Source organism: Tympanuchus pallidicinctus, unplaced genomic scaffold (genome assembly GCF_026119805.1).
Source record: "Tympanuchus pallidicinctus isolate F22 unplaced genomic scaffold, pur_lepc_1.0 scaffold26, whole genome shotgun sequence".
Taxonomy (NCBI): domain Eukaryota; kingdom Metazoa; phylum Chordata; class Aves; order Galliformes; family Phasianidae; genus Tympanuchus; species Tympanuchus pallidicinctus.
The window spans coordinates 2,710,127-2,734,932 of NW_026294743.1; the positions used below are offsets into that span (position 1 = coordinate 2,710,127).

The window sequence follows — 24,806 nt, forward strand, 5'->3', positions numbered from 1 at the left end:
CCAGGTTTAGTGCGTTGTGTTGGTGGGTTTTTTTGTGGGTTTATTTTTGTTGTTGTAGTTGTTTTATTGTTACAATGGTGAGGAAAACATACATGATTACATTTCCTTTGTGTGTGTGTGTAAATTAAGTGGCTCGGAAACTAGTTGTCCTACCTGTATATGTTTGTTTGTTTGTTTGTTTGTTTATCTTAACTTGGTGGGCTGTTTTGGGAAGTACTTGTACAGAACTGGACTGCTGTCTTTGGGGACAACTGTTGTCAGAACTTTGTAAGCGCGTCCCCATCCCTAGATTGCTGGGGAGTTGTTAAGCACGTTCATCCCTGCTTGGAATACCTTGATAGTAGAGGTGGGGATGAAAACTGATGGAAGGTTTTTGTTGCTTGGTCTCTAAATGGCTCATTAGAAGGCTTTGGGCACCAGTGGGTACTTCTGTAGAAGTGCAGATAAGTAAGCAGAGAAGTGTCTGCCCCAAAATAAGACTTTCTTAGCTAGAAATGGTATGGTAAGCCATACAGCCAGACTGAAGTCCGCTACTTTTTTTGTGTGTTTTTCCCCCCCTTTATAAATGTGGAAATAATTGTGAATGGTAAGGGTGAAGCTTTATTTTAATTGAAGTGTATAGAAAAAATGCAGTTTTCTGCAAAGGTTCAGCTTGGTGCAGCGATCCTAGAGTAGCTCTGGGAGACTTCCATAAACTGGGATATGTTGTGATTCATTGCACATGCAGGCTTTTGATCAAATTATTTTTAATTACATTTTGTGAACATGTCAGAAGGGTGGAGCAGCTCTCCTATGAAGACAGGCTGAGAACTTGTAGCAGTACTTAAAGTGGGCCTACAAGAAATCGAGAGGAACTTTTTACAAGGGGGTATAGTGATAGGACAGGAGAATAATAACTTCAAACTAAAAGGGGGTAGATTTAGATCAGGTATAAAGTAGCAGTTCTTCACAATGAGGATGGGGAGGCACTGGAACAAGAGAAGCCCAGAGAAGCTGTGGATGCCCCATCTCAGGAAGGGAGGGTTGAATGGGGCTTTAAGCAGCTTGATCAAGGGGGAGCTCAATGGGTGTTCCAGCTCATGAAAGGGAGGCTGGAACCCGATGGTCATTAAGGTCTATTCCAGCCCTAACCATTCTGTGATTCTATGACTGTGTGAGCGTTTCAGGGGTTGGGTGTGTTCTGTAACTGAGTTTATTCAGGTAAGCATGACCATGTTCCTAACATTTGAATAGAAGGAACAGCAGATGCATATTGCAACTTGAGATTTGTCTAGTGCTTTAATTTTGTCTTTCTCTTTTGTCATACATTTCTGTGAAACTGAGCCGATAGTTACAAAATTCTGTAACGTGGGATTTCTGAGTTCCACTTGAACAAATATCAGCTGTTTTTGATTATTTTTTTTTAACACGGGATCATCTTACATTGATTCAAGGCCCATTGACAATGTCTTATATAAAACAGCAGCTTGAAAAAACAGTAGCAAAATAAAGCATCAAACACAGCACCCTAGGGAATGTCAGATGTTACTTGTTGTGTCTGTAGCAGAACCTTCAGGGCTCACCAACTGTTCCCTGCCTTCAAGGTTTTTATTTAAGCTGTTTTAGGGCATGTTTATTTCTAGCAAATCAGAACAATTAGCATAACAAAATGCCTGACTCGTCATACTGAAAGCTTTTGAAGTCAGTACAAGTTGACCCACTGGTTACCCTTGTCTGCTTGATTGCAAAAACTAGTACATGAGTCCAATTTGTGAGACGTATGGGAAAGACTTTCTCTTCTAAGTTGATTCATAAAGTCGATTTGTAAAGCTGAGGGACATTTCAGCATGTACAGATATTTTTGAATTTTGGTGGTAAGATAAGGTTTTAAATTAAATGATCAGAAGAAGCACGAATGATTTAGCAATGTTTCCCTTGATTTCTGGGAATGGAAAGTCATTGGGCTACTATAGTATCAGCAAAACCAGGGGTTGTTTTTGTGTTTTTTATTAATTCTGTTTGCTTGATTTTGACACTCATCTCGAATAAGGTGAAGCACATGCTGTGCCGCATTTAAAGAGCAGGTTTAGCATATCCCCTGTATTTAGGGCCAGTTGTAGTCTGCATGTAGAGTACTGTAGTAGCTTGGAGTTCTCTAGTGAGAATTCATAGAGGATCTAGAGGAAGGCTGCTAAGATAATTAAGGTTTTAGGGTTCGTGACCTGCGAAGAAGTACTGACAGAACTGAACCTGTTTAGTCTGGTGGGGGAAGACTACAGGCAGATCAAGTAACAGCCTGCAGGTACTTGAAGCAACTTAGAAAAACAGAGTTTAACTTTACTTGGTAGTGGCAGATGGTAAAACACTGGGGCAACAGTCACCAGCTGCAGCTACCAACCTTCAGATTGAACATTAAGAAAACTTTTCAGTGCTGTGCTAGGGCAAGTTGTAACCCAAGATGTAGCTTTCGCTTGCTTGGAAGTTTTGAAAGTTCTGCTAGATAAAAGTACAGCTGGCAGGAATCATCTAGTGCTGATGATTCAAGGAATAGTTGTGTTCAGAGAGAGCCTCCAGAGTTCATCTAATCCAAACCCTTGCTTATTGCAGATCCAGCAATATTGTGCTGCTCAGGGTCTCGTTAAATTTTGGATATGTCCAAGAATGGTGAGCTCAAACCTTGTTGACACATTGGTGCATCGTTGGCTTCACCAGTTTTTTGGCAGTGCAGCTCTCTACTTAGTGGCTGTCCACTCTGTATTATTATGTGCTTTGATTCTATTATAAATGCAGTACTCTGCATTTTCCTTTCTTGAACTTCTGAGGTTTCTTTCAGCCCATTTCTCCATGCTGTTGAAGTCCCTCAACACTGTCACTGCACTGCAGTGCAGCACTGCCTTCCAGGATGTCCACCACTTTCCCCAGTTTGGAATTGCCTCTGAACTTCCTAGGAGTGCACTCTTCCACATCGTCCAAGTTGTTAAAAAAGCCATTAAGGACTGGCTGTCAGCTAGACAGTATCCCTGACTGCAAACCTTTGAGGTTAGGGATACAGCCGTGCTTCCACCATCTTGTGTAGTTCAGTTATCCAGTTCATGTTACTGGTTTGGCTGTAATGGTAGTTCAGTGGTATCAATGGTATAATGATGATACTGAAGACCTAACAGAAGTTAAGGTAACAAAATCTGTTGCTCTCAGTCTGTCCACATAGTAGTTGTTTTGTCATAAGGGACTATCAGGTTTATCAGGTGTGATCTGCTGTTGGGAAACCAATGCTAGCTTTTTCTAGACAGTCTTGTCTTTCAAGGGCCGGAAAGTGGCTTCCTACAGGGTTTGCTCTATAATCATTCACGAGACATAGCTTAGGCTGTCCAACCTCTAGACAGAAATAAATGTGCTGTTGTCAGCAATAGTACTTGGGGGAAGTAATGACTAATGATTATTTGTCCACATTTTAAAGTACAAAACAGTATTGGTATGCAAATAAACTTAACTATTGCCTTTTGCATCAGTGATCTTACTAGACCAGATGTAACGCCAGGGGCTCACTGATTGTAGGTATACTGCAATGGAGATGCACTCAGCATCTTATCCCGCAGTCCTAATCCTGCTTGTCCTAATCAGAGAATTTACTGAAATGTGGTTGTCGTGTTCCCAGGGATGCAGGGATGGTGTATAAGGAAGTCCCTCCATGGCGTATAATTTGTCAGTTTGTGTACTGAGTGACCAGGATGGCTGGTATACCTTGACAACATCTGCTTTGCAGTGAAGATTTAGGAATAGTCAGTGTCTGCTGTTGTCCCTCCTGAGTTCTAGCCCTGTTTCTACAACTGTGAGGCAGACTGAGTCTAAGAAAATGCTTAGGATTTGGAAAGTTTGCTTTCTCATGTGTATTTTGAATCATGATGTCTTACTACTAGATGTCATAGTGCATATTGGTGTATGTCTATGCAGCAAATGCTGACATGTAAATGAACATCAGTGCTCATAACTTGAGCAGGTGCATATTTTAAAGTTTGTTATTTCTGCTTCTTGTTTTGTAAAATAAATACTCCTTTTTTCATGTCTCATCAAGTGCTCTGGAAGTCTAGAACTGAGAGGTGGTAAATAGTGCCAATAGTGGCTTTACTAACCATTGTGTTACAATATGTATTTGGTTTTAAGATATCTTGAATTGCGGATCCAGTAAAAAATGAAATCTTATCCCCGTATCTCTAGTTACAGTGAATGTTTTATGTCCACTTACTTGCTGTGCTTCTATTTTATTCTCCTTTTTATGCAAAAAGGTGTGTTTGATGTTGCCAACTTCTTGCACATGTCCTGAAATCATCAGCAAGAAATTCCAGTGGTGTTATTCTCACTAGTTTCACTTGACATTTTTTGCATTGTTTTTCTGTGAGCGGAGAATTTATGAATTAGAATTTTATCTGTTTTAAAGGTGGTGCTGAAGCAACGAAATCACTTAACTTGTGGTTTCTTCTATTTATCTCCTTTCCATTTCCACGTGTCTGATATAGGTGTTGGATTCTGGTTGTCCCAGCTTTAAATGAAGTAGCTTGAATGAAATTTTAGCTCTTAAAACTTGGCAATCACTGGCTGAGGCTGTCGAGGGGCATTGCATAGAGGTAAACTTCATAGCCACTTCTATTGCCATGCATTCCTGAGGTAACATTGTCAGGCCTTCAAGACTGAATACTGTACCCTGAACTTTTAGGTAGCACAGTTATTGTTCTGTGGGGTTGTTTGTTTGTTTGTTTTTTCTTTTCTTTTACGTTCTGTTCTATTTTGAAGAAGTTTCACTACATTGCCATTTTTTGCACTTGGAATTTGTGGAAAAAATTAGTTATTTCTGCAAGAAGCCTATCCAGTACTGCATTATTGCGTATCTGATGTGGGAAACTGTATCACAGGGCATTAATAGTTCACTGAGGGTTTTGTAAATCAACTGATTAAAGGTATACTCTAAAGATCATCTCTGTAGCTTCATAATGATACATCCGTATATGCAGTAATTCTCTCTAATTTTGTTAAGCTGCTTCTATATTAAAAACAAACAAACAAACAAAAAAGAGCAGAAAAAGAGAAAAAAGGTGTATTAGGTCATTTAGTTCATCTGCTGCCAGAGGAGCAATGTTCACTGCTCTTTGCTGTACTGTTGTTCTGAGCTTCATCCAGTTTAGTCTGAAACGAATAGCAGACCGTTTTTAAATCAATAGCAGACCAGATCACCGTCCAGATGCTTCAAAGCTATTTGAGTTGTTGGCTTCCACTGATATATATATATATATTTTTTTTTCCCTGGGAATTGGATGTCTCTACTTCTGTGAAAATCTAGGTGAAGAAGATTACTCCTGTGTACTAACTTTGTGTTGTGATACAGTGCGGTTTATTTAACCTAGTCCATGTGCTCGAGGAGAAATCCAAAAGTGGGAAACAAACCAAAGCTGTCGTGACTTTGATTATTTGAATGGGGAGACTTTTCAATGTACCTATCCTTGACTTTAAAATCATCAGCTGCACTATGGCCACGTGAGATACCTGTGAGAGGAGATGAGGATTATTTCCTTATTCCACAAACGAGCAGAAGGCAAAATAATCTTGAAGTTATATTTTGCCTGTACAATGAGATGTGTAAGGCCATAACCTTAATGCCACCCAAGATGTTGCACAGCTGGGTTGTCTGTGTATGGCTTCTGATGTGGCTCTCGCTCGTGGGACAGAATTTCTCTTCAGTTAGCATTGTAAAATTATCACAGAGAGCCCCCATGTCTTCTCTCTTTGTTTTTGGGAATTGGACTACGACAAGATACACATTTGTCAGGTACATGCTGCCAGGTCAGAAGGGTGTAGCTGCAGAGGTAAAGGTCAAAGGAAATTATCAAATATGTAAATTTAGTTAGGGCTACTGAATTGTTAGCTGATTGCAGGGGTGAGAAGGTCATTGGTATTGCTCAACTACTGCCTTAGTTGGGTTGTATCAGTTTGTCTGATTGAAAAGCATTTGCAGGACAGGGAATTCAGCTGTGTGGGGCAGGAACAGAAATAGAAAGAATATTTTAAAAGCAGAAAGAGCAACAAAGGTCAGCTTGACCCTGCACCTAAATTTGGCATCTGGGTGCAGAGCTCAGTCTGTAGGACAGCTGAAGATCTCATTTATTTGCGGAGTTACCTGAGCTTTTATTGACAGTGTTACCTGATGCGTTCCTTTGCCCTTCTGTGTGTACTTTCAGTGCACAGCATATTATTTTTTCACTTCTCAACACAGATGCAGTGTTCTGTAACTTTATGATAAAAGATTAATTTAGGCTTGAAAAATTTTTTTTTTTTTAAATTGTTTAGCGGGGAAAAAAGGCATTACATAGTAGTATTTCCAACTCCTCTTCATTTGAGAATTCTCTGTAATAATTTTCATATCCGGTGGATCGTGGTAGATCGTAAAGATTTTTCTCAGTGTTGTTTTGAAAGGTCAAGAAATGTCATAAGGGAAGACCAAGAGCACTTCATGTAAATCACTGCCGGAGCATAACCAAGTAGCTTTTATCTCCTGGCTTTGATTTCTCTTTTTTTTTATTTTGAGATCTGCAAGTAGCATAGCCACTTTTTCCTCCACTTAAGGACAGAAGAGGAGAAATATAAACCAAGGGAGTGAAAAAGTGGAACACGTCCATTTAAATTCATGTGAGATGGGTGTGCCTGCATACTAAAAGGATTCTGTTCATCTTGGCTTGAGGCTAGGAGACGACACCAACCAACTGGCTATCCTCAGGATGTTATCAGGAACGACCATACTGTGTTTTGGTACCCCTCAGTATTATTGTAATGTTGAGTAACTGGAAAAAAAAGGGATGGTGCTTGAAACATTTGTACTTGGAGTAAAATTTGTGAGGCTGACACATTCATATTTGCGTTAGAGGAACGGAAAGGCAGAGAGGATAGCAACAGATTAATTTATCAAGTGAACTTAGTGTTTGTTTTATTTTTTTTCACTTTTCTCTCAGATCCAGATTTGATAGGAAATACCATTTATGAGGTTTGGGGTTTTTTTTGTTTGGTTGGTTTTTTGTTGTTGTTTTTGTTTTTGGGTTTTTTTTTTGCATTTTGTTTGTTCTTCTTACAAACTGGTGTTCATTTATTAATTTTAATATTGTATTTTTATAAGTTGTGAAATTTGTCAGATAAGGAGAAAATTTCCATGTGGGGATGCTCATTGTACAAAATGCCTCCGTTCAATCTGAATTGGCATTCCCCAGTCTGAACAAGGGCCAGATTGCTCTCTCAGGTCTTAACCCTCTCAGCATTTAAACTCCGTGCTGCTCTGGCTCTCAGTGTGCTGTGGTATCTCTGCCTTAATTTGGCCTCTTTCCTTGAGTGCTAGATTTGCCTTTTGTTCCTTTGGCTTCTGAAGTTCAAAGTCATGCTTTACTTGACTCCCCCTCTGGAGGCTACACAGGCTATTTTAGGGCCTGTGCCCTAAAGTAAACGGAATCAGATTTTTCTTAAGGTTTTGAGTATCTTGATCAGTAGCAGAAGTACGTATACAGGTTTAGGCAAAAAGAATAAATCCTTTGGACGTTTTTCCCAATCTGGAATCATCGATTTTTGTTAGAACCGTTTCTCACATGACGGCCGTTCTGCTACGTAACTACGTTCACACACTGATTTATTTCCTTGAGTCTGCCTTTCTTCTTAAGCTGCCTGTTTCCCAAGTGTCTGGTCAGCATCCAAAGAGAAGAGGCAACACACGTGGTTGGGCCGTTCCACCGTTATAGATACGTGTCCTTTCAGCAGCACTCTGAAAGATGATTAGAAAACTCATCATCTCTCTCTGTTCTAAACTTCAGGTCTTCAGTGTCTTTTTTCACAGTTGAAAGTCTGAATCGAGAAGGGAGCGTGGTAGCCAGGTTACCTTGGGGCCTTGTTTTTGAGATTTCAGAGCTTTTCTTCTGAAGAAAAAATGATTGCTAGCCTTGCAGCCAGATCAGTATTCAGCAGCACCTGAGAAGTCACACGTACAGGACGTGAACTACACTCTGGCTTCTAAACTGTAGTTTTCTACGTTTAGAGAGGAAGACAGAGCTGGAAAGATACGGGCATATGGAAGCTATTTATCAAGGTTATTGGGTCTTGTAATACGTGAGGGAGTATCAAAGATTGTTACATGTTAGAAAACTGCTCATCTCATCTTGAAAAGAGAGCACAAGATGGGCAGATGAAGTTTCTACCTCCACCCCATAATAGCATTTCCAACTATACGTGCTGCTCTGCTCTGATAGAGAGTAATTATAAGTTTGTAGGATAGTTTCAGTGTCCAGCTTTGAAGAGCTGGTTTTTAGTTGTAACTCCGTGTAGTATATAAAAGCACAGCTTCACAAACTGAGATATGATTATACCCAGTGTTCACAGAAAATGATGTAATTCTTGGATTTGCAAATATGCAGTTTTCTGCTCTGTAGTTTAAAGTATTATTTTCAAGACATTTCTTCTATTTATAAACTCCCAGAAGAATATTGTAGAAGTCAGCTGCTTGCTTCTCTTACCATTTGCTGTTATAGGGTATACAAATTAAACTTTGTAATTGAGATTCCTGCTTTGAGTGCTCTGAAAAATTGTAACCTAATTAAGTAATTGTGGTTTGTTTGTTTTGTTTTTTTTTAATACCTATTTGCAGCTGAGAGTTACAAGGAAACCCAGACTGTAAAGATAAAAGAAGAACCAATGGAAGTTGACATTCACGATTCGCAGACTTCAGTGTCACCCAGCCAACCCAGCCAAAATGTTGGCTACAGCACTTTATTAGGGCGAGACATTAGTGAACACATCCAGAAGGCACCAGAAGGTCGTATGCTCCCAGAACGAAATCTGTTCAGCCAGGATATATCAGTGAAGATGGCATCTGAGCTGCTCTTCCAGTTATCAGGTAAAATCATAGAATCTCCAAGGTTGGAAAAGACCTAAAAGATCACCCAGTCCAACCGTTCACCTATTACCAATAGCTCCGACTAAACCATGTCCCTCAACACAACATCCAGCCTTTCCTTGAACACCCCCAGGGTGGGTGACTCCACCACCTCCCTGGGCAGTCCATTCCAGTGCCTGAAAAGTAATACTTCCTAATGTCCACAATGTTCACTAAAAGTAGTGAAAATAATAGAAAGCAGAGTTTAAAGAGCAAAAAGAGATTGTGTATAATCATTAAGGTGCTACGGAAGTATGAGATTGCTAAGGCTGAAGCATAATAGGAGGTAGAGCCCTTCTACCCTTGCATGTGAAATATAGAAGTCTTGCCAAATGCTCCCCATAGATAACATGTTTCAGAGCACTGTGACAGCCTGATCAGGTTCGTGTTATTTGAACTGAATTGGAAATGCCAGAGTTCAACTCTTTTTTGAAGGCTAATTAAATGATTAGTAACGAATGGTTGATTGAGGCCTTGGAATATAAGGGAAAATATAGGTAGTTACTGTCATAAACGGATATTGTCTGTAGCGTACAGCGCTCCCAAAGTTGTGCTGTCCATTTCTCTCCAGCAGAAGGTCAGTCTCAGCTGTTACATACATGAAGTGATTTGAGGTCTGTTTAATGAAAGCTTGTGGCACTGACACTGAAATGTGAGGGTGAAAAAAATTGGTACGAGTTATATTTTTAAAAAAAGCTGTGCTTATTCTGAAATCATCTTGTGACCACTTCCCCTTAAATTATTCTGTAATCAGAAAGCATTAAAATAGTTCTGCTGAATCAAATTTGATAAGGAAAATATGATTTATCTTATAATCACAAAAAAATGTACATTCCTCTGCAGAAAAGGTGAGCAAAGAGCACAATCACAATAAAGATAACACCATCAGAACTACAGTCAGGTAAGCACAGTCTGTTGTTATCCATAAATCTGTAGTGTAAATGGCATTGCTGAGTTTCGCCTTGTAAACTTGGATATGTCTCTCTCTTGCAAATATGACCTGATATTACAAGTGTAAGATATTTCTTTTAGTAATGGAACCTGTATGTGAGAAATGGCACCAATAGATACGATTGTTTAGTGTCCATGCTGCAAAAGGCCTTTGGGCCAAAATGGCTGTTCTCACAGTCAAGTATTCACGCTTGGTTGTAAGAATTGTTTTCTGTGTGTGCTTTTTTTCTGCAAAAACCGAAGCTTAATTGAAACTGCATAGTACATGCAGTGCTTGAGGGAAGAACAGGACGACAACTGGATTTTAAGACATGGACCAATGTAAGAAGAGGTGTTGTGATTCAGTCTTCTGTCAAACTTGGACTTCTTGAATAAAATTTCAGCGTAATATTTCTGAATCCTCTCAAATGCCTTCCAGAGATGAATTTTTAAAAGACTGTAAGAGACAATGCTAATGAAACTTGTTCACAATTACAGTCACATTAACACAATATGTGAAATTATGCAGGAATTTAAAATACGATTCAATTATAGCATGTGTTGTTAAAGAAATATGCCCTTTACTGTATTTTGGCTGGGAACATACTGACAAGTTGTTTCAATATGTGAGCAGCAAAGTGAGGTGCCCTAAGGGAAAAATTCAAAGCTATTGTGTGATAAGTAGCAACTAGAATTGGTGAAAACTTAGGAGCCCATGATCAGTAGTAAACAGGAATGGACTTTGGCTCTCATCTAACCCTTGAGACAGGAATACATACACGTGTGTCCTCCGTGAAAGTTCTGTGGTCAGTGTGGGTGGTTTTGCAGACTGACTGTGACTGGAGCATTGGAGCATTCCTTCAGAGATAGAGTAAGACCTTCCGTGTCTCTGCAGCCCCTTCTGCAGAAATCCCCAGCACGTACAATGTTTGATAACTAAGGCAGCTTTGTCTAGACAGAATTTGAAAAGCATTTCAGTTGCAGAAGAAGAGGTCTCTGAAATGTGCTCATCTTAAATTCCTAGACCCATCCTCTCCTTGCATGGTAACTGTAATAAATCTGTTTTTAATAAACTGAACCACCTAGTAAATGTCCATCAGGGATTTTTTGATGTTACAGGTTGAAAGAGAATTAAATTGAGCTTTTTAACTTCTGGTTATTGAGAACGCTTTTTGTATTTGCTACTTTGGGAACTTGCGGGATATGGAGACTGCACAGACTTCCCTTTATTTCTTAAAAAGCATAAGCCTGAAAGATGCTTATACAGTTGAATGCACATATTGTCCAACTACTCATTAACCACCCAATATTTGTTGCAGGGAGGGGTGACAAATAGTTGGCAGAAAATAGATTTTAGGGTCTTGTGATATTACCGGGAGGACTGGTGTGAGAATCCAGAGCTACTTTTGGATCTATCAAAAATAGTTCAAACTGGAAAGGTTGAGGACAGTTCAGACAGCCTTCCTTCTTAGAAGGCTGCTACCTCGTAAGAGAACAGCACAGTTGGCTGTTGTCTAACTTGCACTGAATTGTACTGAGAAGTCCTGATAATGGCGGCTACCCATCAGTGTTTGAAAAGCAGAGTGCCCAACTCAAGTCTTGTGGGTGCTTTTCTCATCTTACCTATCAATCAATATGAATAAGAAGAGCTTTGTAAGGACAAGTGAGTCAGTCTACTAAATCCTGCACGTTCCAACAGATGGACTCAAAAGACCTTGCCGAAAAAAGAAACAAAGCACCCCAAACCAAGCAAACAGCTGGAAGTCTTTACTGGTAAGAGTACGGCAGCTCTCAAAAATAGAATGTGATGGAGCAGCCAGTGGAGAAGAGAGGCACGAAGGCTGCATTAAGAAAACGTGTAATGTTGCAGTTTGGCTCACCAACCTACATCTGGAGTCATGACAGGAAGGCACTGGAATCACAATTGTTATGTGAAGTTTGCTGACAGCTGCAGAGTCAAGGTGAGGTCAGTGTCATCCACCTGTGAGTAATTGGGCAGCGGAGAGATTCAGCTGTGTCATTGGTGAGTGTCTTAAATCAGCCAAGTCCAGCACGAAGGGGGTACACAGGCACTTCTTTTTTTTATATCGTACTCCATATTAACATTTCTGTCTCCCGTCTGTTGCTGTTCTTCCTGTGAATATTCCTGGACTGTGTAAGCATATACTTCCATATGACTTTGCTCAAGCAGCCAAAACTGGCAAGGATTCCTCACAGTTCAATGGCTGAGTGAGATGGTAGAACCTGCCATCTGTGATAAGAAGAAAGAAAGCAGAGAAGCCAATGATCTGGAAGTGAGTACGCCAGCATGAGATGCCAAGATAAGTTTCTTTCATCTAGAGAACTGTGTAGACAGAAAACTGGAAAAGTGCAGCCAGAAGGAAAAAAAAGGAAAGCTTAATCTTCATCAGAAGGGACTTGACAAAGAGACTGAGAACGACTGTAGTTTCTGTGTTGCAGGAGCTCTCTGTTTATACTCGGGATTGAGAATTGGAGGGCATACCCACTGAAATAAAAATAATAAAAAATAATGGGCTGACACTGAAGAGACTCATCGGCCATTCTAGAAAAAGGTTAAAAAAAAAAAAAAAAGGCATATCTAAGGATGGTTCTGTAATTCACTGGAGGCTGATGGCAAAGAAGGGAGATCCTTACGACGCAAGCACGGTGCAGTCTTCAAAAGCAAACTGCTGAGGATTTGTATCCTAAACTGAAATAGATGAGCTCTGTTGTCTAGAGCTAGCAATGGACAGTGAGACAGTGAATCTACAAGCAGGCAGTGCAGCGTGGTAAGCTGAGTGGATTACATGATTTTGAAGAGTTGCAACAGTTACAAAACTTTTTTTTATTGGTGTTTGTTTTTTTTTCAAATCATTATTAAGCCACCGAAAGGAATGTTGCAGTGAATTACACCATATTTTTATACAGCATCAGTCTGTTTTATATTATGTCACCCCTGAGGGGAGTGGGAGTCTTGGAAAAGTGAACTTTTGCACATGTGGGCAGCAGCTCTTCACCTTATTGTGATTAATCAGGTACCTGCATACAGTGAACTGCTCAAGTTTGGAGCAGCTTCATGCTTTTCATCCAGTTCAACCTGTTTGACTGTTATGTTAGTTATGTTCAAACTTAGGCAGAAATAGCAAAGTACCCCACTGTCACATAAGGAACAGCAAAAAATAAATAGTAGTAAAAATCAAAACAAACAAAAAGCCTACTTTCTCATCCTGTTGAGGAATCTCAATACAGTACAGATCAGATTTAAAATGAATTCCCATTTTGCTTAGAAGAAATTCATCCTTTGTATGCAGATGGAATATAATACATTAGAAAACAGCTGTCCAAAAAGACTTTTTGTCCGTTTTTAATTTTTTTTTTATGTAATTCTTACCGATGTCTTTATTGTGTAGAAGGCATCATAGTTTCTGTCACAACATTTGAGCAGCAAACAAAATACTTTCACAGAAATGCCCATTCACTATTGGAATTAACTGTTTGCCTCCTGTTAATTAAAACCAAAGCATGATCTACTTTTTAGAATCAAGCAGCTGGTGATTTACATTGTTTGGGAAGTCGCCGTTCAGTTAGATTCTGTTAATTGTTTCCTGCTCTAAGAATCAAATTAATTGAGTTAATTTCGTACATGGAATGCTCTGTCAATAGAGAACAGTTCAGCATCTCAACCTAAAATTTGAAAAGCTTTGTTTGGAATGCAATTACTGTACTCCCGAGGTTATTAAATACTTAAAAATGTTTTAAAGATATTTTCCACGTGTTTCGGGAGTAGAATACAGATTTTTGAAATGTTAATTTTCTTTACCAATATTGTGGTGTGATAAAACAAATCCGTGTTGTTGAAGTACTGTAATGAAAAGCATTCTGGGAAGACTTCAGTTTTTGCTCCACAATGCAGTTTTCCCAAAGCTTGCCTCTTCTCCACACCTTACCTCACAGTCTGGTTGTCTTTCAGCATGAATTCCGTAAATTAAGCAGAGCTTTTAACAAGATGATATTTGTTATACTGAGAGGTTAAAGTAAAAAATAGTGATTACTTTTTCTATTAACTGCTGTTTTGTTTACAAAAAGATGTCTTATTTCCCCTATAGCCCTTACTTTTCTGAAGACACATTTAGACAATCACCGTTCACTTCCAACTCAAAAGATCTCCTGCCTAACGAAACTGCTCTTCATGGAAGAACATCTGCACCAGGTCAGACACCTTCTTCTTCATTAGTTCCTAAGTTGTTGGTTTTTTTAGTTCATAGTTTTTTTAATTATTGTTATTTTCTTACTGTCAACATCACCGCTTGACCACTGCTCTTAAAATGCAGTTGCTTTGTCAACGGACAACTGTTTCCATCACAGTAAACGCTTACTATTAAGAAGAAAAGTTAAATGCTGCTGAATTATTTTTGTTAATTCTTTTTGAGCAACTATTTCTGTGAACTGTTAAAGGACAGAAAGTCCATATAACAGATGAAATACAGCAGTGTTAACGGAGGTGGGGTTTTGTGTTCACGTGAGTCCCACATTTAAAGGAACTGACGTCTGATAACTACCTGCTCTTTTCCTGTTACTTGCTGTTCCGTCTCTCACAGTATAGATGAAATGTTCACAATATATTTATCGGAATGGCTGAGACTGGCAATGCAGTTTTCTTGCCTTTAGCAGTTATTTAAGAACCCATTTGGAAAGATGTGCATTTCTTGCAACGTACTGAAAAGCCTTAGTATCTGTGGATGCAGTCCTACTGGTCTTCAGAACTAGCTGACGGTCATTTTATATCCAGATATAACCTGGGTTATATTCTTAGTTAAAACAGAAAAGGCAGATGAATATCATTATCTTCCAAGGTGGCACTGAATATATGCACAAACTCGGTATGTGCTTTTACTGTCCTGCTGCAAAATATTTCGTTTGCTAGTTCACTGGTATCTGGTCTTAAATTAATAGCTCTTGAGTTCTAAAGGTCAGTAATTACACAGCCAGCCGTAGTGGGGGTTATTCACCTTTCCTTAGCCATCAATAAAGTTTTGGGCATGTTACTGCTAATTTTCAGCTCTAGACTGTCACTTAATTTACAACTTAACAGACCCTTCTTTTTTTTAATGCTTGAATAGTCATTTGACAGCTTCTGATGTGGCAGATGAGGTGAAGAACTAGATGTTGGCTAAGGGTAAATACGCATGGCAGAAAAGAAATAAAAATTGTAGCATAAGAACAAGAGTCTTCAGGCTATCCCCACCATGCTTTCTCTCAGATGCAGCGGTTTTTGTAAACCACGACTAAGAGAAACAATTACACTTTTAAGTACTAAAATGTAAACCAAATTTAGCACTTCAATGCTGGCTTTTGACAGTGCCATAACATAGCATATTCGTAGAGCCAGATGACAGACAAGAACTCTAGGGCTCCTCCGGCAGTGCTCAGTACGTCAGAGGATGTGGCATCTAGCAATCATGTTCTCACATCGTACAGAGATGGATGCATCAGAATTCTAATTCTCTATAAGACCTTAAGTGAGGGCCTTTAAACCTACAGATGGGTTTTGGTGACATGTTTTACCTCAAGCCTAAGAGACGTGAAATACCTAGTTGGTTAGGAGATCCTGGAGTGTTAAAATGGGTGTTGAGGAGATGTTTTTTTGCATGTTTGTGATTCCTGGTATTCTGCTTCATGAAATGTGAGTCATAACTGGATGGGTCTGTGAGTTGCAACACTTACTGCTCTGTGATTATTATTACATAATATACGTAATAGCAGTACATATAGAGAAAACTGAAAATATATAAAGCTATTTATTTGGAACAACACTATCATGCACTTTCTCAGCTTCGTAAAAAAAAATCTTGAACCTGAACAGAAATTTCACAGTAGCATCAGGAATGTTATTGGATTTTTTAAAATTGATTACAAATGTGATATTCATGTAAAATAACAGTAGAATACCCACAGATTTTCTATTAGTTCCAGCCTTACAGGAAGAAATTATCTCTGAGGTGCTATGGCTAGCTCAGACAAAGTTTAATCCCTGCCGAGAGTAGCATAAAGGAGCAGTAACAAACCATGTAAAAGCCAACAGGATGTAACAGAAAACGCTGTGGAAATGTCTATGTGGGATCAAGTGGATAAATGCGTGCCTTCAGTTGAGATCTGTTTTATTTCATCTCTGAAATAGGATAGTAAGAGAAGTGAACAGCATACAAAATGACAATTAATTCAGCTCATCTACTAAAATACAACAAATCAACTGCCAACAGCCAGCAGCATTCAGCAAGCAGTATCCAAATCCCACATCCAAGAATGCCAGGCTGTATCACCGTCACCAGAATTAGTGGGGGCTGATGAACAAGTGTGGGGCTGAGCTGTTGCTGTGCACTGGCTATGGAGAGATGTGACTCAAGCAGGCATAGCAGCATGAGGAAAGGAAGCCTTTCCTGCAGGCTGGTCTGGGTGACCTTGGTGGAACGTCATGTACCCGCCTCTTTGCAAGAGAGAGCGCCAATGCAAATGGCTGTATCCCTAGACTCTTGGAAGCTTTCTGCGTGCAGTCTTCTTGGCACCCAAGCAGAAGAGGAATTGGGAAAAGTGACAGGAACATAGAACAGGTATCTCATGTATCAAGTTCAATTCTTTTTTATAATAGGTAACAACTTCATGTAATATCAGTCATTTATTTATCAAGCTCTGTTTAAAATCTGTTGTCCTTACTATTTGTACAAGAACACTGTTTCAGAAGCTCACTCTTGGTAAGAGCTGGACCACCCTCAACCAGAATTTACTCAAAGCAAGTTCTACTGTTTATCTTCTACCAAATGCTGTCCTTCAGCTGTGATAATTCTTCCCTTTTGTGGGCTTATTTGATATGCTACCTTGTGCCCCCTTAATCTGGTCTTGATTTTTGGACAAGTAAGCCAGTCAACATCTTTTAGTTTGTGTTAATATGACAGAGATTCCATTCCTTGACCACCATCATAGCCTTTTTCTGCCCCTGTTTAGGGAAATTAATTTATGCAAATATGTGCAGTCAGAACTATATGTGCTACTTTGCAGAAGATCTTACAAATTACTTTCTTCCATGGCATGAAATCTTCTTTATGTATATTGGAAATACCTCCCTCGATTAATCACGGTTTTTAACTCCACACTCTGATGACTTGCAATTCATTTACTAATCAAATACTAACAAGGTTTTCTTCTCCCTTAATATTTTCAGCTCATGATTCTACAGCATGTAAGAGCAGTTCTTCTTGCAACTTCATAAGTATATGACCTTCTAATTTGAATAGTATCGCTTGCTATTGTAGCTGTCAAAAATATTTCTTTAGTACACTGAAATTTCTGCATATTTCTGCTGTTTTTTCATGCTGAAGATACTAAGGAGGATTTTTAGGTATGGTTAGTCCACGGTTCAGTCTGTCAGTCCACACGGTAGCAGCCCTTCAGCCTAGTGCTTTCCTTCTTAGTGCAATCCAATTCTCTAAATAGTCAGTTTATTAGGAAATTGCAAGATGAGGAATTTTAGAGGAAGAGCACACTTGGTAGGGCACTGAGTATACAGAATCCTTGAAGAGTATGAAATAATTAGGAAAGACTAATTAAAAGATGAGTGAAAGCAATGCGCTGATTGGGGCACTTAGGGAGGGAGTAAGAGCCTGAGATAAAGGTGATGTAATCCTGATCAGCAGCAGTATCACAGGCAGGATAAATAGTTAGCACGATTTGTAGAATAAGTAGTTAGCAGCTTTTAAGTCTGGTAACCAAGGAAAAGAAATTTCCACGGCTGTCAGAAGGGACTCAGCGGTCCAGCAGAAGTAATGATAACTCCCTGATAATCTGTGGTGAACTGTTAATAATTTGAGAAGGAAATAAAGCGATTTCCTATAGTTCAAAAGTATTGGATAGACTTGGCAAACTACTCTCCTTCCTTCCTAAAGTGTTTTGTAGTTTAGTAAGCATACAAAGTTAATTGCAGATGTATAGACTATTTTGGATTGCTACTACAATCCGTGTAAGTTCACTTTTGCTCAACAATTCAAATAAATATTGAAATATTGCCCACATCAAACACAGTTTGCCCCAAAATTACAATAGAATCAAAGCTGCAACCAATGCAAAAACACATTCAAAACAATTCAGTAGTTTCGGCCTTTTCCCTTAAGAAGAGCAACAATGAATTAAATAAGTTACCTTTTTTGACTTAGCAAAGTGTAGGGAGAAGAAATGAAAATATTCTTTTCAAACAGTTGCTTTAAAAGGGCATTTTTATCCCTTGCTTTAAATGACTGGTTTCTTTTGACAGAAAACAGTCCATCTGTAAGCCAGACGATGTAGTTCAGTCCAAATCTCTAGATAAATTAAATACTTGATCTTATGCTGGTGTTCCTGACCCTTAGCCAATCTTTAATGTGTTTTAATAGTTTTCCACTACCTCACTGACTCATTCTGTAAATCAAACCTGCCTTCACGAAATCCAGGTGACATTCACTATTTCTTTTTCAGTAATTTATGAATATTGTCAAAGACTCCAACACCATGGGCTTGGGGAGTATCTTTTTCTCCACGCCTATCTGCATGTAGTATAACAACATTTCATTGTTTTCTCAAGAAAGAAAGAAAGAAAGAAACTTCTGCTCTCCTTCACTTATATTGCCAACGTGCAGCAGTGAAACAGTTGAATCTATAGATAATAGTCTGGTCACACACAGTAGAGTGTGAGGGTGGTGAATCTTTTTCTGTCTCCTAAGTCGCACCTCCCCTAGTCAGCAGGGATCACTACCACAGTGGAGACACCCAAGACTTGGAGGAATAATGCACAATCAGATTTCTGACAGCTTTCTTTACAACAGCTAGTACTGTACTTGGAAGTAAAATTGGCTAATTTGCTAATTATGATTAATAAGCATTACAGGTAAGACAATATTAGGCAATGGCTACTTCAAAGAGTAAAAGAAGAGGGAAAAAAATGATAGAAAATGGGGAAAGAGGGCCAGCCAGCCAGATGTCTAAACAGAGCAAAGCAAAGTGCCTCACCACTCCTGGATCCAGCGATGTCTTGGTGCTAGGTGCTGATCTGCAGTAGCGATGGGTTGTTGGAACTTCTGTTGTTCACTTGACAAATACAATGACAGTACAAACTCTTACTTATAGTCCAAAGTGAGTAAGCCTGTTCTTTTGGAGTGACAGCTTCTGGCTTTGGTATTTCATCTGGAACTCCTTTGTTCCTGTCTTCCAAAACTGCAAATTTAAGTCAGGAGATGAGAGGTAGCAGGGAGAGGCCAGCTGTCTTGCCTTCACAAGATGCAATACTTTCATTTTCTCCCGGGCCAAGTCTTGAGCCAATAAACACTCCTTGATGCTCCCTTTTGAAGGCAAACAACTCCAAGGAAATGCTTTCAAATGTAGAACTGTCCACAAAGCGATGTTGCTTGCCTCACGTTGATTTGACGTACTCATTAGCAATCTGAAATGAAATATATATATTTTTAATTCCATCGTTTCGTGAAAATTTACTATGACTTTCCAAATTGTTATTTTGATTGTGATAAATGAATCTCATGTGGATTAAATAGATAGACATCTGGAATTGGAAGACATAGATTTTTGGGTCTTGTAGTCCACAAATAGTCCTGACTCTGAATTCCATCCACTGGTGCAAGACCTAATTTTACCACTAGTATTTATTTTAATGAAATAAAGTAAATATAGCTTTTGTCCACAAGTTCCATTTCTAAAAGGCATCAGAGCATCTCCTGTCACACTGTCTCTGTGCTCTTCAGGGACCTGTAAGATGATAGATAGCCTCTGCTCCCTCTTCAGAAATGCTGAAAAGCTAGTATTATATCAGTTGTATAGATCAGTAAAAAAAAAAAATAATAATAAATTTGGGAACTGTGTAAGAATGTTATCAGTTGTATTTTTACTGCTAATGCAGTTAGTGGCATAATATTAAAACGTGTAACAGCCATTCATATATGTTTATATCTACAGAATGCTTTTTCCTGTTCTCTTCATGCTCACACCCTCCTTCTACTTCTCTCTAAAGTGGCAATTCTACAGTAGCTTTAATAACTAAAAGGACAAATCTGCCTGCTCTCACGGCCACATCTGTGCGCGTTCTCCAACGCAGTGGGACCAGCATCTAAGTGGGCACCTTGTAAGCAGAATTAGGGGATCTAGTGGGCTAATCTCTTTTTCTGGTAGTTTGTGAGAATGCTGGGATCTGAGCAGGGTAAAGAGAAATATCTTCCAGCTCTGTGAAACTTTGGTGTTTAACTTACCTTGTATACAGCTGCGACTGCTTTTTTTACTTTCATCTGTGACTGTAGTTGAAAATACCTCCTGAATGTTCGGAGTTTTAATTTAATGAGTTAAATAATTAAGCTCGTTAGGTTGCATAGGTATCACATTCTTTAGAATGAAGCAGCTTGCATGTTTCTTGTCCAGTCGATGAATGTATAGATGTTATAGTTATGATGCTAGAGAGCTTGGCTACGCAGTTATTATACCAAAGCAGAAAAGACAGGATGCTTACCAATATCCTGGGCTCACTTACAAAACTCCCCCAGAATGGATCTCCTGAAGAGATCCCTCCCCGCTGGCAATCAGCTCTTAAATGGGTCTAGGAGAAGTGCAGCCGGGCTCCACCCATTCCTGCAGCACAGGTGAATTGCCTTCACCTGTGCTCTCGTGGCTGAGTCAGTGTTCATCTCAGGTGATCAATCAGAGGTTCAGGCCATGATTCTGCAGTTCCCATGCATTTCTTCATGCCTAATCTCCCTTTTTAAGGTAATCCTGCATATGTGACTGTCCAACCTACAAATGTTCCCATTTCATATGTTGTATTTCTGGTAGTATTTGTGCTGTGATTGTGGCCTCCTCTGCTCTGCAGCAAGCTGAACTTCTGCATCCATTTATTGCAACTAGGTCTGAATTTTGGGTAATCTCTAGGTTAGTTAAGGCATCCAGAGTTTTAATGAAACAGACCTGAAATTAGAGTGAATCTGGCTACAGTTTCCCTTTCTCCTTAAGTTGCTAATGATTTTTTTCCCTTGGCCTCACCTAGTATGCTGCCAGACTTCCTATTATTACCTTAACCGGTGTTGTTCCTGAGATCACTGTACCTGCACTGTAGAAAGGAGACCTCAAGGTTTTGATTTTGATTTCTGTGGCACTGTTGTCACCCTGGAAAATGTGCTAGGCCTTAGGGGACTGTGAAATGTACAGACCCTAAGGATTTCTGTTGAAGTGCTTGACAATGAAATGTTGGCATTTAAATTGCCACTGTATAGTTTTCCAGCTATGTGCCCATGGAGTTAATTAGAACAATTCACACCTTCTTACAGTTGTTTGCTTCCATCTGCAGAAAACCCTCTAACTTCCCATTATAGATAATCTTCTGTTCACCTTATGAAGGCTTTTTTCACAGTCCTAAATACCACAATGTTTAAAGGAAAGCTAGGAGTTAAGAGTACAATTACAAGCTATCAATTTTCTTGCACATTCACAGCAGCAGAACCTCTGGACTGTTATTTTTGAGAGGAAACACAGGATGCTTGAGGTAGGAAGAGACCTCTGGTGATTATCTAATTCAACTTTGGTGCTCAGGGCAGGATCAGTGGGCTGTTAAAGACCATGTCTCCTTCTGCTTTCCACTAGTGCAGCTTAACCTGTATGCAGTTTTGGGCACCACAATATAAGAAGGACATAAAGCTATTAGAGAGGACTATGAATACACTGAAGGGTGTGGAGGGCAAGTTGTATGAGGAGCAGCTGAGGTCTCTTGGTTTGTTCAGCCAAGAGCAGAGGCTGAGGACGGGTTTCATGGCAGCATGCAGCTCCTCACATGGAGCAGAGGGACAGCACTGAGCTCTGCTCTGGTGACAGCAGCAGGATCCAAGGGAATGGCGTGGAGCTACATCAGGGTACAGTCAGGTTGGGGAAAAGATTCTTCACTGCGAGGATGGTCAGGCTTCCCAAGGCAGTGGTCACAGCCCCATGCTGCCGGTGTTCAGGGAGCATTTGGGACAGTGCTCTCAGACTTAGGGTTTGAATTTTGGTGGTCCGCTGTGGAACCAGGAGTTGGACTTGAAGATCCTTGTGGTCCCTTCCATCTCAGGACTCTGTGATTCTCTGTACAGGAGGCTTTTGAATTTCTCCAGGGATGAAGATTCCATAAGCTATCTGTGGAGCAACCTGTGTGAGTACAAGACCACTGCAGCACAGTAAAAAAGTGTGGGGTTTTATATTGTTTAAATGGGATTTACTGTGTTCCAATCTGTACCTTTGCCGCTTCTCCACAGGGCACCTCTGAGAAGAGCCTGGCTTTATCTTCTCTGTTCCCCACCCTCAGGTTGTATACACATGAAAAGATCCCACCAAGCTGTTCCCTCCAGGCTGAGTGATCCTAGCTGTCTCAGGCTCTCTGTACGACATGCTCCTATCTCTTAATAGTAGTGCTACACTTCAGTCTTTCTTTAAAGTCTAAATATTTCAAGACCCTGGCAGCATTTTCTGGTCCTGTGATGGAACTGCAGTTTTTATTGCCAGTATAGTTGCAGAGGAAGTATACTTCTACATGAAATGACTTATACAGAACTTTTTTTTTCCCCCCTGCTTTATTCCATTATTGATGCTTACGATTGTTTCATTTGGTTTCAGTTTTGGTCTGAGTTATGAGCTCTGCCCATCCAGGATGTTCAGGTAACCCCTTCACTTTCCCGATGATGGGAGTGCCTGACCCTTATTGGCTTCCCAACAGGGTGGAATAATGTAGAGTGGCACTTAATTCACTATGCAGGGCTTCCTCCACCAGGCACTCAGTCCTGTTGTTCATTTCCATCTCAGTATTACTGTGAAATGTGATTGCTGAAAGTGGCGCTAGAGGTAGATGCCACGCTGCGATCATCACGCCTGCAGAATGCAGTGTTAGCTACTCACTAACCCTTGAAAAATCTAGTTCTCTTTGTTTTGAAAAGCAACCTTTTAATTTTATTCCTTTTCTGATACAAGTCTGGGGTGAAATTCAACCAGGTACTCTTTTACTTGTGTACGTGTATGAACTCACATAGATACATGGAGATAATGAGAGATATCTCCCGCTGACAAATCCAGACTTTGTGGCAGTGTCATAGATGGTAGGAACATACTTGTGACAGAGTAGCAGGTTGATTTTAAAAACTAATGGGAGTTTCTGTTCATCCAGTGTGCATTGTGTTTTGATTCTTCACAATCAGAAGTATGTCTCTGGGGTACACGGTACTTGGTGTATGCCCTCTGTCTTTGCACACTTTTGGTGCCTGCTCTCTGAAGTGTGATAGCAAGAGACAGATAACTGACAACTTGTAGAAAGTGATTCTAGGAAAGTGAGTTGAACTGCTCAGAAGTGGGCAGTGCTTGGCATAGTTCTCCAAAGAGAGACAGATTTTGCTTAACTTGTTCAATATGATTCAGTGCTAAACTGTGTGACAGTGGCTCTGGCTCTAGTATGCTTTTATCTATAGCATCCTGCCTTCAGATTCCCATGATCATCTGCTCGGGTGCAGCCTTCTTTTCCTGCGCACCCAGCTACTTTGAAAACCAGCTTGCCCTACGGCCCATGAGAAGGGGGTTCCAAAGTTTCAGTTCATTTAATGCAGTCTTAACCAAGCCAGCTGCAACTGGTTACAGCATTGCATTTCTCTTTCAGCTTTTTCTGGGTCTGCTGCCAAGCATGTTTCCATCTAGCTTGTGGCAGATCTGTGATGTGGTAATGGTGCCCATCTCCTGAGTAGCCACTGCACTTCTAACTAACAAGCCCCCTTTCAAAACAGAACGTATTATGCAGAACAGACCATTTCAAATGATCAAATCTCCTCTTGGCTAAAATAAGACAGCTGAAGTATGCAGAATGTGCCAATGTGTGCGTGTTCATATTTTTGTTAACAATTGTGACTTATTGGCCATTCGCACAGCAGCCAAGGGCAGCGTGACTGGATCCCTCTGAGGAACACATGAAACTACTGGTGAATTGGCCACTCTCTCAGTACTGCACATGTGCAAGAACTGCTGTGGGCATACAGGACTACTTCTTTTCCCGGTGAAGTCACTTCACTAATTATTTTGCCAATTAGTTACAGAACCTTCAAGATATGAAGACAGTTAATTAAAATAGACCACCCAAAAATACAGTCAGGTCCACGTCTAATGGATATCTTTAAAGGCCCTCCTATCTGGAAAGTCGTGATCGTTGTCCTATTATGGGTTGCCTTTGTACGTGGTAATTTTTCCCCTCTTACACACGGTCTTCTCATGCAGACAAAAACATCTATTTTCATTTCATTTCGTGTTTGTTCCTCTTGAAGCAGGAAGAGCCTCACGGTAAGGGAAGAAGAAAGTGCTTTTACTCAGAACAATTATTTCCTGGTTTCATTCAGAATAATAATAGACCTCATCCACTAAATCCAGGCAAGCAGAAACTCTTAATTTCGTAAGTATCAAATCCAAGGCAAAATGCTCAAAGGGAACTGTTTCATCCCATATGGAAAACAAAACTTAGTATTTGTTTTTCTTTACCCTTTGAATAGGGCAGGGCTTGGCACCTCTTAGCATTTTTGAGTGTGGTTTCTGAGTCTCAGTTATTTGACAGCAAATGGTTGGTAGTTGTTTTTTGGGGTTTTTTTGTTTCTTCATTTTTTCTTTTAAAAAAAAATGTAGTTATCAGTTTTTTTAAATAAATGCGTGTCACAAGTGGAGGTCGCGTTTGAGAAGGGCTTGCTGAGCAGCCTCACTCATTCAAAGCACAGAATAAGAAATGTGGGATTTTGCCTAAGCTGTCTTCTGGGAAACCAGGACAACACAAGGCTGTCCAGCCAGTTCTTGGGACCTGTGTTTTGATTTGGGTGACGGAAGGTGAAGAATGGCCACGAATTGATCAAATGTGATTTTCAGGAGAGGAAGAAGGAAA

General features: G+C 39.9%; 1 protein-coding gene and 1 long non-coding RNA gene across 10 annotated transcripts in view; one reads left to right on the forward strand and one right to left on the reverse strand.

The window, feature by feature from the left end:
- ZNF827 (zinc finger protein 827) overlaps positions 1-24,806 on the forward strand; it is a 132,933-nt gene that overhangs the window by 86,026 nt on the left and 22,101 nt on the right. For all 5 annotated transcript variants that reach the window (XR_008208531.1, XM_052690437.1, XM_052690438.1 and 2 more), the window contains 3 exons: positions 8,645-8,893; positions 9,776-9,833; positions 13,969-14,072. Coding sequence is in view for 4 of the 5 variants with exons in the window: in XM_052690437.1 (XP_052546397.1) it covers positions 8,645-8,893; positions 9,776-9,833; positions 13,969-14,072 (411 nt within the window). In the remaining variant the exon portion in view is untranslated. The remainder of the gene's footprint in view (positions 1-8,644; positions 8,894-9,775; positions 9,834-13,968; positions 14,073-24,806) is intronic.
- LOC128084422 (uncharacterized) overlaps positions 11,673-24,806 on the reverse strand; it is a 32,463-nt gene continuing 19,329 nt past the window's right edge. For 2 of the 5 annotated variants that reach the window (XR_008208537.1, XR_008208535.1), the window contains exon 5: positions 14,066-22,057. This is a non-coding gene — a long non-coding RNA (uncharacterized LOC128084422). Of the gene's footprint in view, positions 12,114-14,065; positions 24,215-24,806 lie in introns of those variants that run through there. The other 3 variants (XR_008208533.1, XR_008208532.1, XR_008208534.1) reach the window with 2 other exon arrangements.